Source organism: Bacillus rossius, chromosome 2 (genome assembly GCF_032445375.1).
Source record: "Bacillus rossius redtenbacheri isolate Brsri chromosome 2, Brsri_v3, whole genome shotgun sequence".
Taxonomy (NCBI): domain Eukaryota; kingdom Metazoa; phylum Arthropoda; class Insecta; order Phasmatodea; family Bacillidae; genus Bacillus; species Bacillus rossius.
In genome coordinates, this window is record NC_086331.1 from 72,759,596 (window position 1) to 72,780,882 (window position 21,287).

The window sequence follows — 21,287 nt, forward strand, 5'->3', positions numbered from 1 at the left end:
AAGTCCCGGCACCTTAAAAAAAATAAAAGATAGTGGTGGATAGTTAAAATGTGTTGTAAAATTTTTACTGTAACATAATTATACAAACCACAAAAATAAATACTTTTCTAGACCTATGTATGCCTTTTAAACTCTGTAACCTGTAAGGCCTACCACAATTCCGAGTAGGATAATTCACAAGATATTATTGCACAATTTATACAAACTTTTTTGTCTGCATTGTTCAGGTTTTAAAAAATGCATATATTTACTAGGCCTAATCATGTTACAAAGCACAGTACTGGAAACTGTTTCAAAAAATTTTCTGACTAAAAAGCTCAAGTCCTAACCTAACAACCAATTAGCTACGTCTATTTTTACCTGTGACTAAGTTATATCAACTTTTTCCAATAAGTGCCGTAAAAAACACAACTCGCAGCTATATGAATATTTCAAGAGTAGTTAGGCCTAACAAAATTTATTATCTGCTTAAGAATGTACAAAACTGTTAAAATATCGTACGCTTTAGCACCTACCTGCAATGTACTTGTGCATCCATTGACAAAGTTTCGGGTCATCCAGTTTTTCAATCGGTAAGTTCGCTTCGATAAAAGCTCGAGTTGTTAACATAATGAACTCATTCTTGTCAAATTTTGCTTTTTTTGCCGTCAACAAGGCTGATTCCAGCGAAACTTGCCTTTTTGCACCGGATTGTTGACTTTCCTTGTTTTTGTTATGCGAGGCACTGTTTTTTATGTGTTTCAAGGACGTGTCTTTCCGTTGCCACTCTATTCTAACGTTGCAGTATTTGCACATGAGAATTTTTTGCACCTTGTCAAAGACATAGAATTCTTCGCTACAAAACGAAACCGAGCAAAAACGTTTGATTACATCCACGCCATTTTAACAAACTGTGGCGAGTGGCGACTCTGGTGAGGCGATAGCGCGACACGAATACGATTTCCTAGACTATCGAAAGTCGTTAACAATCGATTATAATCAACTGCTGTTATTGAGTCATCAAAATACGGACGTTTAGCTGTTTTCATTGGTTTTTTTCTTAATTTTTTTCGTGATTTCTCTAAGTAATTGATAATTTCGTGTTTTTACGTTTATGTATATTAATTTCGTTAATATTTCGCGATTTCGCGCATCGCGAAAAACACCTGTCTCTACGTATTTTACATGTAAATTACGTGTAATATACTTACAGGTAATTTACTCACCCAACCCTGCTAGTAGCACAATGAAATGCAAAATAATACAATTTTACAAACAAAAATTGAACATACAGTACACTCCCTATTCAACGCGGTTGTCGGGGGACATAACTTTTACCCGCGTTGTTGCATAACCGCAATGTTTCGATGTGACCAAGGTCAAAAGGCATAAAACACCGCCTGTGTTCTAATAGGTCGGCAAGCACGCACAGTATAGACGGCCCGCCTTTGTGCGGACTTTGCATCCGCAGTTTCCACTAAACACGGGTGAAAAAATAAAAATAATAAATTTTAAAGATAAATATTAAATGTTGAATTGTTTTTATTTTTCCGCGTGCCGCGCACAGTTTGTCGCACGGCCTACGGGCGCGCCACACGCCGCCATACACACGTGCGGCACACAAGCTGCTGCTGCCAGTCTCGTTGTGTTAGCCACAGTATCTGCTTCGTCAGTGTCCGTAACAAAGTAAGTGCAGTGTGTGCGGTTACACACGATTCTGTGGTCAAAGTCTTCTAAAAAGAAAGGCCGTAGTGATACTTCAAACCGAATATGAATCGCAAAGTACCGAGTTTGATTGACAAAATAAAAATTCTAGATTTACTTACAGATAGCTTGTCTTTTGTAGAAGCAGGCCGCAGATACAGGAAAAAAACGATTCTAGCATTCGTACAATAAAAAATAAAGAATTGTCTATTGTGTCAAGTGGTTAAACTTTATTATCCATGCTTACAGTAAATTATAAATGGTCACATGTGGGAAACAAAAATTGCGCCAATTTAATTTTAGCGCAATCAGTGACGTCGTATTAAAAACTGTGTTAAACTTTGTCTTTACTTATTTCACCAAACGCTGTGTCGAGTTGCTGAGTGTGTATGGCTCGGATCGGCAAGTGTTATATTCCCCAGCCTCTGTTTAAAGGTCGGGAGACCGCTACACATAAACATTTCCGGGACTTGTTTACTACCTCACGGCAAAAGTGGTACAGTATGGTTCACGTAAATATTAGACAACTGGGAATTCCTGGGCAAAGATTAAAAATACGCTAGCCGATTTACTTTACTATTTAATGTTAAAACATTATACCAAAGTAAAAAGATGAACTTTTATAATACAATGAATTACCCAATAATATTACGTCTGTAGGTTTAAGTTGTAACAAAACATTTATATACAGATGTCCAGTAAAGTACCAATTAAGATTCTGGAGTGGAATTTTAAACACCGGACTACCTGATTTTGCCTTGTACGCAGCGATGCTGCTCAGTCAAGTGACTCATGCTCTGCCTGTGTGCTGCGTGAACACATTCCCTCCCCCACTCCCCCTGGTGTTTCTGCCCGCTCTAATCTCTACCTCTCTCCATGTTCTCGGCTAGCCTCTCCCTACCCAGCGCTTGCCGACAACCAAGCCTATCCAACATCAATCCCCAGCCCAGTCACGCTGGATAATGTCGCTGGACGGTGGGCTTTATCTGGTCCCCTGTCCGATGCTTCATTTGTGAGATAAAGCGACGTTAAGAACTAGTGTTTCAGAAAATATCACTGGGCTGGATTGGACCATAATTTGAAAACCCTACAAGATAGAGGAATAATGTACGGAGATATCTTGTTTAGAATTTCACTGCGGACATTTTCTACGCCTAGGCTTTTTTCTGCCCGATGCTTAGTTTGTTAGTTACAACGCAAAATTATCCTAATCGGCTGTCAACCATTTATTCCATTATTATTCATTTCTGACTGGGGGACAAGGTTTGACCCGCGATATACCAGATTCCGCGATCAATCGGGGCGCGATATACCGGGAGTTTACTGTACTTCCAAGATCAGATGGAGTAGATTAATTTTTCTAATCACTTTTTTTTTTTTAGTTTAGTTTTGTGGGGTTATTGTGGGAGGAAACCAAGGGGGATGCCACTGCCACATAATAGGCATAAATTGTAAAATTCAAAACTTTATATACACTCCCAGATTCTTTGAGAAAATTAAGTTTTAAACCAGAAGGTTGGAGATATTTTTAATAAGAATCTGCTATTCACCGGCACATTCACAGAAACATAAACCTATAATTAAAAAAAATTCACACAAACGAATTGACACCAAAAACCCCATGACAAATTAGTGTACATAACATGCATTAGGTAACTTTGTCAGACAAATCTGTCATTCCTAGCAGCCACAATGGATAAAGAAAGAAGAAGTGAGGGTGGCAATATTATGAGGTGTAAAACTTAAGTATCGTAAGGATACCCCATATTATGGTACGTGCCACAATACAAAAAATTTAAACAATCTATTATGTTTACATGTACTGCCACAAATAATTAAAAGAAGTTTGCAGAATTCCACTGAATATACAGAAAAAATATTTAAATCTGCCATTTTAACAAGAATTTTCTCAATACTTACAAAAAATATCACACTCAACAGGCAGCACTTAGGCCAGCTTGCCCAGTCATGATTCGAGGCAAAGTTTTCACTACCCAGATGAGATTGTTAACTTCTCCAGCCTTGGTTTGCTGGTCGACATGTGGTCGAAAACTGTAAGGGTCTCTGTAAGGTATGGGTGGTCTCTGTAAGCAGCGTGGAATATCGTGAAGAGGCTTGATAGGGTGGCAGGAGGTTGCTTGCCAAGGGTTTTGTGTCTTAGCTGTTCATTTTTGTATTTTATATGAATGCCACCATCAAATGACAAATATGTGTAATTGATGCTTAACTTTCTATGAATACTGACAATAATCACACTTAACTTTTTCTTGTTATCAAGTATGAGTAGAGCCATTTTACAGGTAGGTCACTTTGCAATGTTATTAATAAATGTATCTTAAATCATTTCTTTATGCTGTGCAGATTTATTTTTTGTAACCTAACCGTGATGTTACAAATCACAATTTTACTTAGCTAACTGACAAGTGGGCCTTAATTATTTATCATCACTGAAATAACACTGACTGATATTCAACATACCAAACAAGCTACACACACTAGTGAATAATAAGTAACCTAAAAGCCAGGAGGGATTGATAAAACTGTTGCTAGTTTATATTAGCATACAATTCATTGCAGAAAGAAAGTACACATGTAAATTTGTCTAGTTTCAAAATTTACAAGAAATTTAATCATTAAGAGTTCCAGGCATACAAATCTCTTTAATGTTCCTTGAATACAGCTAAAAATACATTGACCTTGAGGCGAACTACTTCAAATACAGCAAGGGACATCTGGTTCTTAGTAGTATGCAAGACTGTAAAGTTATCTACACAACTGTTGCTACAAATTATCCTGCATGTTAGGCATGACAGCATCATCTTCGGAGAGAAAAACTATAAGATATCTGGGGTAGTTTACCTCTCGATACTAGGATGTGCTAGTGGCATCTCATGGCAGACACACATTTATAAAACAACATAGTCGGGAACTACGTTAAAGGTTAAATAATCATTCTAATAAAATAAAAAGTTAATGCATTTTATATTCTGCTATTTCTTTTTCTGCCTCCGACTATTTTAGTAACATTATTATTTTGTAAATCATAAATGTTGGTAAAGCCTACATGGGGGAAAAAATGTTATTCCCAAGCCCTATTATGTACACAATGCAGTATGTGAATTTTTACATTTAATTTTAGGTTGTTTAATCTCTAAATGTTATTCATCATTTATTTAAATGTACATGAAATGTATTTATATGTATATTAGAAATGTAAATTAATTTTAACGGGAGTAGTGTCTTGATTAAAATGGTAGTCAGCAAGTAAACTAACCTGTTTGGAAAAAAAATTATTTTGATTAAAACTCTCTCTTATGGAAAAAAACATACTTGAATAGCGCTGTTTTTCTCGAACAAATTAGGGCGTTACTTGAGGTGCGGGTGTTATAGTATTCATCTACATAGTCGGGATGGAAAAATTATAATAATTTTTTTTAATATTGCTTTAAACGTATTTTGCTTAACCATATTTTTGCCATTCATTACCCCGGTTAATTGGGAGTCTAACTGTATTTGGTCATTGTCATCATTGTGTAAAACAATATTTTTCTGCAGTTGTCATAAATCTTTTTTGCCAGGATTTAATAGTAGTCCTTTTTTGCTTTTTACTTTTTTTGCTAGTTTCAGTGAAATCAGTCTTAAGCATTCTTTAATTACTTTTTTGGACATTGTTTGGGTCACAACACTTTTTTGTAATTTTCAAAATATTTGGTATACTGCAATAAGTGATACAAATATACATTATAACTAGGTGTCAGTGTTCTTGTTAAACTCCAATTAAAGATTTCTTATACTTGATCTGATACATTATAACTAGGCGTAAGTGTTCTTGTTAACCTCCAATTAAAGATTTCTTATACTTGATCTGGTAAATTTGAAACCAACAGTGTTTCTTTCTTATCCGTAAAATATTTACTATGACAAAAGAATCAGTGATCCAGCCCACAACACAATAGTATTTAGGTAATAATGACAACTCTTCATCTGAACTCATTTTTACAGTTAGTAAGCTACATGAATTGGCATATTGCCATTTATTTTGATATCACTAAAATATCGCCATTTATTTTTTTTAAAATACAAAATCAGATTACTCTAACTACTCACTAAACAGTTTGCTTGGTCCAAAACTCACTGTTTTATTTTATGTATTAATTAATTTATTATTAAAATTAACTATTTTACAAAACTACTTTTTACAATTTTTATACTTGTTTACAATGAATAAACAATGAACTGCTAGTGCTATACTGCTCTTGTAACAACAGTGTCTCAGAGGTAACTAAAGTAAGAGGGCTCAATGTCCCTCTGACTAGCTGCTTGTACAGACATGTAGCTTTCATGTTGCAACTTGTCTATGCCCTGTTGCTCTGAATCACTGCCCAGCTGCTGTGAGTCACTGCCCAGCTGCTGTGAGTCACTGCTCTTTATAAACATGATTTACTATTAATTAATAAATGTAAACCTAATGTAAAATAAGCTTAACTAACTTTAAAGTGTACATGCTATTTGTTATTTGTAATAATTACATTAATATAATTATTCTAACTATTGCATTAATAACGATTTACCGCCAACATGCCACTTTTCGGCAATGTAACCTTTTTTTATCTTTATATTGAATGATAACATCAAATAACATTGTGTTTTATTATAAATATGATTATAGTACTTTTCATCTTCTTTCAAATGAGACCCTTCTCAGTTCCATAGGATCAGCTAGAAAAAAGTTATGAACATTTACAGAAACTGCTGCACGGATGAAAAAAATTCAAGAGTGCCAACTTTGAAGAGTAAAAACAAGGTTTAAATATAAGTGTAATGTTATTTTCAACCAGATTTTTGGAATCCTGGTGAAATTTCAGTAAGAACTGTAAGTTTAATGACTTCGTATTAAATAAGAATTCCAAAATTAGATTTTTACTCAAAAATGCCTTTTTCACCTTGTGCCGCAAAATAACAGATCGGCCAATTTATATATATATATATATAAAAAAACTAAAGCGAAGTTAGTAAAAGAAGGGGAGGGGGTCGTTATATTTGTCCATAGATGCAGTAAAAACAATTTCAAGAAAATCTGAAAGGGTGGGGTGCCAAATTTTATTTTCTTTGGATGATATGATTTGGAATGAGGTGGACACTTGCTATTTCGCTATCACCTCTGCTTTTCAATATATTTATTAATGACACAATGAAATGCGTGAACAAACACTTCACTTATGATGACGGCACCACAGAGGAGATAAGAACCAGAGGCGAAATCAGCTGTGCACACCCGAACTCGCCGTGTTGACACATCGTAGGCTAGCCGCCATTTTTGTGGCAAGTATAATTCTGGCGTTGTTATAGCGTTTTAAACTTTGGGATGCTGCAGAGATCAGTTTTATGAAAATGAATGAGTTTCGTAAACGTTTTGGAGCCACTTGGTGCTCGGCACCAAACTGTTCAAACAACAGTGGTTAACCTGAAAAAAGAAGCTTCTTCAGATTTCCTATAGATGAAATACTGTAAGTAAAAATAACGTGTCAAACTAGTACCTTAAGTTCTGCAATGTTGATTCCACAACTTGCAAAATGTGGCTGTTACTTTCCTTCTTCTATTTGTTATCTTAATTATCAGTAATATTTTAGAGTGTAATGTGGGTTTGTTAACTTATGCAGTAAACGAATATAGGAATTATCGCGATTAAAATTGGCCTAGCGTGTTAAAATAAAATAGCTGCTTATAGACCTATAAGTGTTCGAGTAAAATCAAAAGAGTGCTTTAAAACATAAGTGATGGGCTAACATTTTCATTTATATGTACTTTTTTCAAGTGGGTACATATAGTGTTGAGTAATGATTTCATTAACATTGAAACATAATCAGTTGTTACCTAACCTAAGGTAAACCTAACCAAACATAATTGTAACCTAATAAACCTTATCCCAATGTAATCTAACCTTATCATACTTAACAAATGAGGGTAAATGTTCCGTGTTGTGTATCCAGGTGTATCCAGATATACCTTTGATCCTGATGGCATGATCCTGATGGCATGATCCTGTACAACTGAACCTGTGGTACATGATGCTTTTTTTAGCAGTGGGGATGAGCGTAGCGCCGATGCATTTTACAGCGCGAAAGCTGATATAAAAAATAAATTATTTGTTAGATAAATTACATCAGGTTTCGCGCTACGCCTCAGCGCTACGTGTCTCTCCCACTGCTAAAAAAAAAAATGCATCATGTACCACAGGGTCAGCTGTACAAGACCGTGCCATCAGAATTGTACCATCAGGACCACAGGGTTAACTTGGATACGCAATATGGAACTTTCACCCAAATTAGATTAAGTTAGTTCTTTAGTAAAAACAGGGATTTTTTTTTCAAGACTTTTGCACGAGAAGCTATTCCTGATATTTACTATATAATTTGAATTTATTGCAACAGGTTGACTACCTACTGTCCTAGAACTAGGCCTAATACTTTCCATGCTTTACTCACTTAGGTACGTACCAAAAGAAAGGAATGATTAGTGTGCACGTCATTTGTGTATTTTTTTTTTTTTAATATTTCTGAAGGATCAAATGCAACAAATTTGATATAGGTCTTCCCACTATATTTTCTTGTATGCAGATATGGTCATGGATTGTGTGCTGTTTAACCTCTGATTTCACGCAAATAAAATATTTCGTAAGTTGCCTATGCAAACACGCCGTCACACACGGACAAATAGGCTCGTCACTTAATTAAACATGCTCTAACACAACAAAAAATCACCATCTCATAATACTTCACCACTAGCCAATCTACGCATGAATCGTAACTGAATGCATTCGTTACGTATGGTCCACGCATTAAACCTTAATGGCAAATTGAATATAATTGTGTGTCGAGTAGAAATTTTACGGAATAATGATACATACTTCAGGAAAACGTAGCATTCAACATGTGTTTATGAGCAGCGCACACGCCACAAACATGGCGGCCAACTTTTCGACTGTCTGCTGTCAAGTTCGCCAGGATCAAAGAGACCGCGCCTCTATTTCATCTCTGGTTCACTTATATACTCTGTGACGGCACTATCCACGTTTTCATTTTTCACAAAGTAATTCTGAATTTTGTTTTTGTAGAGAAATGAAAACTCGTTGTTGGCCGTGCTGTGGCGATTTTAATACTGACAGAAAAAAACACTTTCTAATACAAACCATAGACCATAGAGTAAAGAAGCGCAGCGATAAATAAACAGTGCAGCCAACTACACAAAACTAAAATTCTTACTGGATTACAAATAATATAGTCCAACACACTCCCTTAATCCAGTAAGACATAACAACTTTAAAGTTTATACATTAACACATATTAATACCTCTTATGCAAAAGTTATGTTTTATACGGGACAATGATTTTGTTAACATATTGGCTAACATCCTTTCTGTAGACATATAATCCACAATCACATGATTATGTGAAAGAACTTCTCTAATGTAATGATATCTTATATCGATATGTTTTGTTCTATTACGGAACATGGGATTATAAACTAGTTTCTGAGCACTTTGATTTTCATTGTACAATAATACAGGTTTGTCAACATTAGTAAGCTCCTTGAGCAAGCCCTTTAAATATATAGCTTCTTTAGCAGCATAAGAAGTGGCAATATACTCAGCTTCTGTACTGCTAAGTGCAACACTACTTTGTTTCTTGGCCTCCCATGATATGGGACCATTTCCTAACATAAATATATAGCCTGTATATGACTTTCGGTCTACCATACTTTGTGCGCAATCTGCATCGACTAGACCAAACAGTTCACTTTCATTTTTAGAATAACAAATACCTAAGTCTATTGAGCCTTTTAGGTAGTGCAATACCCTTTTAGTAGCAATTCAGTGTTCCCTCTTATAACATCTGTTAAATAGGCTAGGAAAACTTGCAGCATAAGCAATGTTAGGTCTTGTTGTAATCGCTAGATACAATACACATCCAATAAGAGATTGATATGGGACATCTGGAGTCTCTTTAGTACTACAATAATCAAATTTACAGTGCATTTCTAAAGGGATTTTTACTGTTTTTGCATGTTACATATTAAAGAATTTTAACAACTCTTCAATGAAATTCTTTTGGTGAATTTTTAAACCATTTGCATATCTTTCAAAATTAATACCAAGAAAAAGTCTGAGTTCACCCAAAACTTTTATACTAAATTTTGTTCATAGTTTTCCTTTAAATTCACACTTTTCCTTCTCATTATTGGTAAATATCAAGAAATAATCAACATATAATTAAATTATAGTGAAAGAACTAGCATTGTTTTTGCAGTAAACACAAGGATCATACTTAGATTTTTGAAATCCTAACTGTAAGAGGACATTTTCTACCTTATGATACCTAATCTAGATGATTGCTTTAAGCCATAAATGGCTTTCATTAAAAGACATACCTTTTCTGCATTTTGTTTATCTATAAAACCTTCAGGTTCGGTCATGTAAACCATTTCAAATAGTTCACCATGCAAAAATGCAATATCAACATCTAAATGATCAATACTTAAATCTAATTGTACAGATAAAGCTAACAACAATCTAAGTGAAGTTTTCGACATCACTGGAGCAAACGTTTCCACAAAATCAAGACCATATTTTTGTGTAAACACTTTAGCAACTAGTCTTGTTTTATATTTTTCTTCACCATTTGATAGTTGTTTAATTCGATACAGCCACTTGCACTGTACAACATTACAATTGAGTGGTCTATCAACTAATACCCATGCATTATTGTTCATTAATGAGGTTATCTCATCTTGCATAGCAATGCACCATTTCTCACGAGCACTAGATTTTATTGCCTCGGAATATGAGGCTGGCTCCCCACTGGTACACAGATATGAAACACAATCTGGAATTACGTGCATCTTGGAAAGCTGAGCTGAATGCTTCTGGTCTGCAACGGGTAACACGTCCACATTTCAGCTGTCCCTAACAATATCCACAGGAACACTGGCAGGGTCAAACCCATGGAATGGAGGAGATTACTGGGATGTTGATGAAGTGTTGACTTTATCTACCACATCTGCGACACCATTCGTGGAACCGCCACTGGAGTCGAACCCATGGAATGCAGGAGAGTCCTGGGACCTTGATGAGGTGTTGACTTCATCTCCCACATCTACGAAACCATTCGTGGAACCGCCACTGGAGTCGAACCCATTGAATGCAGGAGATTCCTGGGACCTTGATGAGGTGTTGACTTCATTTCCCACATCTGCGACACCATTCGTGGAACCGCCACTGCCTTAATTCTGGGGTAGAACCACAATATTTGGAGTAGATTTTTCTACAACTCTTACGTCTTGACAACTTTTGTTTGGAAAAACAGTTTCCAAAAACTTTACATCTGTAGCAATGGTCATCCTTTTTGGGAATTTTCGGTTTTAGAGGCGATAGCCCTTCGTTCCTTCCTGATAGCCGACCATTATATACTCTTGTGATCTTGGGTCCATTTTGTTTTGGCTCTACCATGAGTTATGGCATATGCTTTACAGCCAAACACTCTAAGATGACTTAAGTCAATCTTCAACCCAGTCCAGGCTTTTTCTGGTGTTGCTCCTAAGACAGCTGCAGTTGGGGAATGATTTTTTAGATAAATAGCAGTCATAACTGCTTCACCCCAGAATATTTCTTTTAAGGCAGCATCTAGGAGCATGCATCTAGCCTTTTCGACAATTGTTCTGTTCATCCTTTCAGAAACTCTGATTTTTTTTCCGGTACATAAGGAACGGATTTCTGATGATCAATCCCACACGACTTGAGAAAATCTGCAAATTGTCCAAATGTGTACTCTGTTCCATTATAAGTCCTCATTTTCTTTATGCAACATCCAGTTTCATTTTCAACTTTCGCTTTAAATTCCTTAAATTTGGTGAATGTCTCACTCTTACGTTTGAGAAGATAACCAAAGGATTTACGTGTGTAATCATCAGTAAACATGAGCAAATATCTAGCTCCACTCCAGGTGGGTTCACTCATTTGACAAATGTCAGAATGTATTAATTCTAACTTCTTTGTTGCACTTCTGCCCTTTCTTCATCTTCTTGAAGCGGGTTGCCTTGTCTGTTTGCCTTTCAAAAATTCTGTACATGGCTGGTAACCTGTGTCTGAGAATGCTAAACCAGTAGATAACTGCTTTAATTTGCACATGCCATTGTGATTTAGATGGCCTAATCTGCGATGCCACGTGAACTGATCAATGGCTATGAGAGCAGATTCACTGGATGGTGTGTTTGATTGAGACACCTTTAGCATGTAAACACCGTTAACTTTGGGAGCTTTAAAGTCTGGTGTACCTTCTATATGCACACCATGTTTTGCATAGATCTTGCACTCATTTTCTTCAAAAACAACATGAAACCCTTTTTCAGAGAGCTTAGAAACTGATAACATATTTGAAGCCAACTTTGGTACATAGAGAGCATTTGAAATACATTTGACCTTACCGCCAGGTAAAACAGTTTCAGTGTCACCCTTACCAACACAACTAATTGAAGCGTCATTGGCAATACTCACTTTACCTTCAAAACTGTGATCAAGACTTTTGAACTTATTCACTTTTGACATATGGGCACATGCTCCCAAGTCAATAACCCAAAAATCATCACTGTCAAAAATATTTTGATCAGCATTATATGCCCTGGCAAACAAAACCAAGTCCTTTACATTGTCTTTCAGTTCCTTATTTTTTAACTTAGGGAAATTTACTTTAAAATGACCCTCACGCTTACAGAAAAAGCAAGTTTTTCCTTTTTTTGTGCGCCCTTGGCTTGGTGGGAAGGGTTTACGAGGCAACTCTCTTTTATTGTTTGACAAAAATGCTTTATCTTCTATAGAATCTCTATCTCGTAAACGACGTTCTACCGTACATAACCGTTCCGTTAATACTTTAAGAGTCCTTTGTTCCTTAGGCATGGAGTCCCAAGCGTTCATAAATTCACAGTATTGGCCAGGCAATGTATTGAGAACCCGATTAAGAAACAAACTCTCTGGTAACTTAACTTGATCTTCCTTCCACGTCTCATCCTGCAATTCAAACTAAAGTTTCTCTAGCCCTTTCACTGCTACAGACGAATATATTCGTACGTAAATTGTGTCCTGTGTGTGCTAAGGACGAATATATCCGTCCTATCTAAATAGCATTGCCTGTGCGAAGGACGACTATATTCGTCTCACTACTTTCGCTTTCACTGCTACAGACCTATAAGTACGTCTATAAACCAACACTATCTAGTGGCCGTTTCTGTAATGTGTCGTGTTTATCTATCTTTGTGGCCTGCATTCAAGGTTTGAGAGTACAGATACGGTAACTGTTTTCTTTCCCAACAGAGTGTGTACGTGTCGCATCGCGTGTGCATGCTCGAGAGAACTGTAGTCGATTGTGTCGAGTTTGTACTTTACAACTCGGACAGTTATTTTTTTTGTTCACACATAGATAACGATAACATCACTAGTTTTTTCGAGCTCTGGAAATATTTTCACACCTTATTGTGTATGCCTTGTTTGGTCGCAGAAATGACGAAACACACACTGTTTTCAATTGTTTATGAGTAAACTGAAGGTCTAGTTGTTTATTACCAGTTGATCATGTTTTTGGTTCTTTGAAGAGGATCAAATTTTTAGTGGTTCTGTATAACGGTATGTAAAATTTTGATTTAGTTCTTTGTAGTATTTACCCATGGCTCGAAAAAAATACACAAATGAGGAGCTGCTAGCAATGCTTGCAGATAGTGATGGCGACGATGTGAGTAGCATTTCAAGCAGGGACGATGGTTTGGAATCTGATAAATCACAACCAGGACCTTCCACGTTGACGACATGATCACTAGCGAAGCAAAGATTCCCTAGTTCACAGTCAGAAAGTGAAACGAGCGATGAAGAGCAAGAATACGAACCAACAGCAAAAAAAAAAAAGAAGACCAGAAGAAATAGCTTGGACACAGGGCGAATTTGTGCCTCATATTCATTATTTTGAAGACACAAGTTCTGGTAATCAAACTTGTTTGACTGAAGCTGAAAAAGTTAGTGATTTTTTTTACCATTTTTTCAAAGTCAGTTATGGAGCATATTGCTACAGAAACTAATAGGTACTTTGATTTCATTGTTGAAAGCAACCTCTCCATCTGAGCATTCCCGCCTCAGTAAATGGGTAAAGACCAACTGGGAGGAAATGTACACATTTTTAGCTGTCTGCATGCTTATGATAAGAACAAAAAAATAATCAGCATAAACTAGTATTGGTCCCGAGACGCTCTTCTAAAAACACCAGCTTTCCCAGAAATCATGTCTCGAGACCGTTTTCTTTTATTGTTGAGAATGTTGCATTTTTCAGACAACAAAGTTCCTGCAAATGGTGATAGGCTAGGTAAAATTTGCACACTTGTTGACAATCTCAGGGAGACCTTCAGATCTGCAACGAATCCATTTGCCAACTTGTGTATTGACGAGAGTCTCCTGCTCTTCAAGGGAAGATTATTTTTCAAGCAATACATTCCCTCAAAAATAAGTAGTTTTGGTATAAAAATATTTGTATTGTGTGATTGTGACACTGGTTTTGTGCTAGATTTTATAATCTACACTGGTGCTGTGTCTGACATTGAAGAGGCAGGATTGAACCTAGGAAAATCTGGCAATGTTGTGGCAACATTACTGAAACCATACCTGCAAAAAGGACACACTCATACCTGCTAACTTTGGCCAGTCCAAAAGCAGGAGGTTTTTTTAGTGGAGGGGGGGGGGAATTTTGAATTTTTTTTTAAGAGTAAACCAGCATGATTAGCACAAGCAATGGGCAAATTGTGTTCTAAAATAAAATACTTTAACAAACACTCTGCTTTTGTCACACTATCTTCTTTCCGACTTGTCACGAAAAACGTCTAATTTCTGATTTGATGCCATAGCATTGACGGCATGTTTCTTAGTATTTATATGCTTCACAAAGTCGCCCTTTCCGACATGCGAGTCGGAAAAATCACGACGACACAAAGAACAAAATGCAGCATGTTCACCTTTCCTCGATTGCAAAATACACGGAAATTCGTCACTAAATGTCTTCTTGTACACAGCAAGATACTTCACTGTAGGCTTACTTAGCACTATTTCTATTAAATCCCTATTGCGGAGTAGGCCTACAACTAAACAACGCATACAAAATACTCATCACGCAACTGCTTCCACAAAAAAATATTTTTATTCATACACTGTTGAATAAATTCGAAGACTGTACTATAATGCTACCTCTACACTTTGTCTGTGAAAACAGACGCGAACAAAGGCGAATTTGTTCGGGGACGAACAAACAATTCACACATAGCCGGCTGACAAACCGAAGCGAATTTGGGCACGAATGTAAACAGTGGTATCATAAACTCATTATTAATCCACTCCGTCTTTATTTCAAACCAACACCACCGAAAATACAGTTTACAATGTTGACAAAACACGCTATCTTGTAAAACAAATGAAACCTTTTTCTGGTTGGCTAGTAAACACCAATGACGAACGTGTACCAAAACAGCTTCCATAATTATCGTAAATAACTACGTTTCTTTCTTAGATGTACGCTTAACCAAGCATTTTAGCCGACAATTGTGGGCATTTAGGTTATTAAAATAACTACACATTATGGTACAAACCGTAGTTACTATAAGATTGTACGGAATAATGGTACAAACATATTAATTCTAAAATTTATTGCATTAGAAACTTCAAGAGAAACAGAACCAAAAATCGGGAGATTTGAATGACAAATCGGGAGGGCGTGAGAAAGGGTACAAAATCGGGAGTCTCCCGCCTAAAGCGGGAGGGTTGGCAGGTCTGCACACTGTTTATCTCGATAATTGGTACTCAAGTCCTACCCTTTTTGAATGGCTACATAGCAATGGTACAAATGCATGTGGCACAGTCAGAAAAACAAGAAAGCAAATGCCCAAAATGGACGAAAAGCTGAAGAAAGGAGAAGCTACTTTCAGGTCGTCTGAAAAATTATTAGCGCTAAAGTGGTGTGATCAACAAGAGGTTCACATGTTGACAACATGCCATAGTGCCGACATGATAGAGATTTAGCGCAAAAATGGAGAAAAAGTAATGAAACCAAAGTGGATCGTGAACTACAACGAAAACATGGGAGCAGTTGATAATTCTGACATGATCATAAAAGTGTATCGAGAGTGTACGAAAATCTGTAAATGGTACAAGAAGGTTTTTCTTTCACCTCCTAGACATTGCAGTACTGAATTATTATATTCTGTACAAAACGGTGACAGGGAAAAATGTACCAATAGCCCAATTTCAGCTTGCTCTCATAAGAGAAATTCTCGAAAAACATTCAAAAGGGAGCAAAACTGTTCAAAGTGGCAGGCGATCAAACAAAGAACTTCCAACCAGACTATCGGAAGACATTTCCCATCAGTATTAGAGATGACGTCTAAGAAAAATCCAACAAGGAAATGTATAGTATGCACAAAGAACAAGAAACGCAAGGAAACTCGCTACTGCTGCAAGACCTGTAATGCTTCACTACGTATTGTGCCTTGCTTTGAGATATACCACACAAAAGCAAACATTTGAAGATTTGTGGTTTATTTTAGTACATATGCCCCTATACAATAGATAACATAAGAACATAGAACATTATTAAAATAAAAAAATTAAAAAAATTTTAAAAAATTAAAAATTAAAAAAAAAATGTGATTGAAAATAATAAAATTCCAAAAATAAAAATTATATATATAAAATGTTAACTTCGCCAGTGCGATCAAACAGAAGGATCTGAATTATATGATTTCATAAAACATTAGTTCAGCACAGAGGGTGCAACACCTACAGACACAGCTTAGCAACAACATAGTGAGCTCCTACCCTCGTCAATAGCAGTGAAAGGGCTAGATTAGCAATATGTTTGGCAACACTCTCGTTCGTATCCATAACCTTAATGCCACAAAATTTGTTAAAAAGTCTATTTTGGCGTTGTTCCCTCCTCTGCTCATAAATAAAGTAATTTCTCCCACATTTCTTTACTTGTACCACAAACATTTATAAGCTGGCGGACCGCAGGCATCATATAGCCAACTATGATTTGCTGTGCACCGAACTCAATTTTCTCTAACATCTGCATCTGAGAATTATAGGCCGTTATATCCTGTATCGGCACATCCACTTCTGGTTTTATTGGATATATAAGCTTACCTTCAACTGCAGTCATGTGTCCACTACTTCGTAGAAGTATGACTATTTGAAATTTCCAGTCATGCCAGTTGGAATGGCCTTCCAGCTTGTCTACATTCGTCTTCCAAATAGTATTCTCCATGATGATGCTAATTATGAAAACGGAGACAATAAATGACACAAAAAGCCTACACACTCGTAGGCACCGCGCCACCGATGCTGTACCTGCTATTTGCAGTTGTACACATAACACATTAGGCCTCTTGACTAATGTGCCTTTGCATTACAAGAAACGCAAACTGCCAAATTGGCCAACAACACCCGTTAACTGGGCCCATAACCTGTAGAGAAATGAAAACTCTTTGTTGGCCGAGCTGTGGTGATTTTAATACTGACTGAAAAAACACTGTCTAATACAAACCATAGACCATAGAGTAAAGAAGCACAGCTATAAATAAACAGTGCAGCCAATTACACAAAACTAAAATTCTTACTGGATTACAAATAATATAGTCCAACAGTTTTCTTCTACACTTTTCACATTACTGCTGTGTTTAGTGGTTTTAAATTTTGCTGCAGTGTGCAATGTTTATGTCACAATGACAAACTGTACAAAAAACATAGGTATTACCTTTATCAGATTTGATGATATAAGGAAATTCTTGTTTATAAATTGGAGCCTGCTACCCCGTGCCGGGGCGAGCTGCCCACGTCCGTCCCTACCAGGACTGCCGGTTACAATCATACTTTGACTTCACCATGGCTAGTCGCGTGGACATGGTAGGGACGCAAAACTAAAATAAAATGCTTGATTATGTGTTGAGTAGATTATTGCAGCATTTATCGATTTATTCTGACACATAAAAAAAAGGTAAATTATAATACACAGACTACTTACAAGTGGCATAAAATACATAAAAAATACATAAAAAATTACAATCCTTAAGTGATGCCAGGCTGTAGCGATCACGTTACCTACCACACCAAGGCCTGGCCTTCGCATAAGTCTAAGTCCGTACTTGAAAGACGCAGGGGAGAGGGGGAGTCCACACCAACGCTTGCCTACCGTCCCAAACCAACTTCTTCTTCCACCAATAACAAATGAAAGTTTTACTTACAGTAATTCTTGCCGTGTAGTAGAAATTTACAAAAACTGTAGTGCCTCCGGGTACCCGGGCTGTAAACTCGGTGTAGGTGACACATGTAGCACAGTCAAACGGCAGCGGTCTTCGCACTTCGGGGCGAGGTGCATTAACACTCGCGACTCACGAAAAGTTTAAAATCGCTTACGGTAAATACGTTGCAGTTCTTTCCGAATTATAATTAAAAATCAGCTGATCCAGGCCGCTGCAGTGACGGCGCCGTGTAGCACTCTCCACGGCTAACAGCTAACAACGACCGTGTGGGTCGCGTCCATACTCCCCGTGCACGTAGCTACACTGACACCCCATATTCATGGAACTATCAGCTGTCCCGTCGTCGGTCAACCGCCCGCGAGCCACTGTCGTCGCCAGAGTCCAAACCGTCTCTCTCCTGCATACGTCACACTCCCGTGACGTCATCCACCTCCCTCCGCTAATTCCTCCTCTTTCATACGTGGACAAGTCCATTCAACAGAGATAAATGGCCGCACGGAAAACCAAAGTCTTTGATTAATTTTAACTGAGACTTTTGAAGACATAAATAAAAATAAATATGAAAGCATTAACTAAAAAATTAAGTTAACATTAAAATTAAACATAGTTAAACATTAAACATAATAACATGAGACACGGGAAGTGTCTCAAAATGTCTCTGAATGCCTGAAAATACTGCTTGGTTTTCCCACTCATTTTGTAATTTAAGGCAAACTACATAAAAGTATAAGTTCAAGATTGTAATCCAAACCACAACGCCATCTTGAACACTAATTCACTGAACGACCAAAGACCACTAGATGCCCAATAGCCAGAGCCAAACCATTTCAACAAAAAAATCAAACTGTAGATGATTGGGGTGTAGCAGCCAATAAAGAAACACATGACCCACATGACTTTTTTTTTAAATTATTATTTGACCTAGACAGACATGCAGTTGCTGATACGGTACCAAAATCTTCTGCATTTATTTTAATAATGTAAAAATTTCGGAAAACCAGTAACATAACAGATATGGCCGTACAATTGTACAACAGTATGATTTCCCGTACATTTTATGTGTAAATCGTACAAGTTGGCAAGTATGTAACCAGTGATGCGCTGCCATGAGGCAGAAAAACTAACTCGAGATGTGGTCTCGAGACAACCATGAGGGGATATGCAGAGCGCAACTGCTAAGCTTGGAGCACACCGGCGAGTGCACTGACAGGTGTCACCCTCTGACAAGCAGGATGAGGACTACCTCAGTTTTAGTAGTAGAGTTCTCCGTTAGATGGTGTTTGCAGTAGCTTCGAAAGTTAAGAGGACTGGCCTTGGTCTGTAACCCAGACCGCAAGGGTTATAGCTGGTCAGTGCTATTGGTCGAGTTCGGGGAAAGTAGGATGTTGGGTGGGGTGGGTGGACACTGCAGTCACAGTAGGAATTGGGCTCAACCGGACCTGCAGACGTGGCGGGACGGTAGGGAATCTGAATCCGGAGCCTGACCTAAATTGCCTCAAGCAAGCGCTGAGAAGGAGAGGTCACTTGGGTGCAGCTGAGTGAAGTACACAGTGTCATGCAGGCCGGCAGTAATTTCAGGGGGTCTTCGTGTAGTGAAGCGGGAGAAAAATGAGGCTGCATGCTGTGCCCTCAAAGGGTCATCAAAATATCAGTTCTAGCACTGGGAACGCCTCAGGGTACCAGTGAAGAAAAGATTTATTAAATAAGAGTGTACAACAAAAGTAATAAATTTAAATTAATACTCTAAAATAATTGAAAATTAAAGTTCACAAATTAAATTAAGGACTGATAAATCTGTACCCAAAAAAATCTTAATTTGCAGCACATTGTCACACTAAAATTTAATTTTTTTTAAACAGAATTCACCATAAATGACAGAAATCAGGTCATGGAAGACAAAATAAGCAATTAAATAAGTAGTCCACTGGTTTCAAGCAGAGATAAACAAGATTATCCTTACATTCTTGGTGTTCATGTATAGCTGCAGTGCAGTTTGTACGAAGGCCCCAAGTTATGTGCATGCTTGTGCCTAAAGCATTCAGGCAAAACCTTCTTAGTAGCAAAATGTTTAACGATTAAGTGAGCATTTAGAGAGATATACGAGTAAATTAAATTCTAAATGCGGGGGTCACATTTCTGTCACTACTTTAAGCTACGTAGGACATTACTTTGTACTAAGATAATCCTTTCTTTCAGCCGGGTTTAGCTACAAATGCTGCACAAACTATATCGACTTTGGCAGGTGTAACTGATGAAGTGTAACAGCATAGTGTGTGAAGATAAGGACAATCAGTATAAAAACTTGATTATACTGATTACTGTAAAGTTAAAGTTAACCGGCAGTTTGATGTTAACTTTTTATATGAAGTGAAGGTAAACTTTATTCAACTCTCTGATAACTGAAAGTTGGAACAATACTCAATCCAAATTAATGTAACTTAATAAAAAAAATGCTAATACATACATGTGTTTTGTCTGTAAACGTTTTTAGCAGTACCCGTCAGTCTACTTCATCACTTCTTCTTTGGTAAGTGTGCTGCTGTCATTCGATCTAGAAACAAGAGGACAATTAAAAACACAATCTTAAAAAACTTCACATATAGGCCTACCAATATCATAGACAGTAAATATATAAAACTAAACATACTAAAGTAATTACATGAAATAATTAATTTTAAATATTACATGAGACAAGACAGGTGGATTATTTCATGTCACATTAACTAGTGCCACTACCTTACCTTTTTGAGATTTACTTGAAATTAACTAACTTGTTGATAAAAACTAAAACAATAAATCTACACTAATAATAAAACTGTCTTAATAATAAAACTGTCTGAGCAAAAAGTCTGTACATTGCATGAAATTATGAAAAAACTATTGAAAATGGCTACTTACATTATTAAGAACACAAAAATATAGTTCTTAAAATTTTTGTTTGTTTGCTTGTTCGTCTGTTCGAGCATCAATCGAAAACCACATGCAAAGACATTTTAAAAAAAATTTAAATCAGCGAAAATCAGCCCCTTAGGGGTGAAAAAGGGGTAAGTTATGTTTTAATATTAATAATTATAGCACCAAATTTAACTTGAGTAATAAATGATATTGGGGACCAATAATAAACAAACTAAAAATACCAACAAAAAAAAATTATATTTTGCAAAATTTCACATCCAAGGGGTGAAAAAAAAGTAAGTATACTTTTAAGATTAGTAATAATAACTCTGAATATAATAAAGCATGATAAATTATATTAGGTACCAATAAAA

General features: G+C 36.7%; 1 protein-coding gene across 4 annotated transcripts in view; it reads right to left on the minus strand.

The window, feature by feature from the left end:
- The window catches only part of LOC134529370 (myotubularin-related protein 4), a 263,105-nt gene that overhangs the window by 209,017 nt on the left and 32,801 nt on the right, over positions 1–21,287 (minus strand). For all 4 annotated transcript variants that reach the window (XM_063363357.1, XM_063363359.1, XM_063363356.1 and 1 more), the window contains exon 3: positions 20,483–20,569. In XM_063363357.1, the coding sequence (XP_063219427.1) occupies positions 20,483–20,484 (2 nt within the window). In that variant the 5' untranslated portion in view covers positions 20,485–20,569. The remainder of the gene's footprint in view (positions 1–20,482; positions 20,570–21,287) is intronic.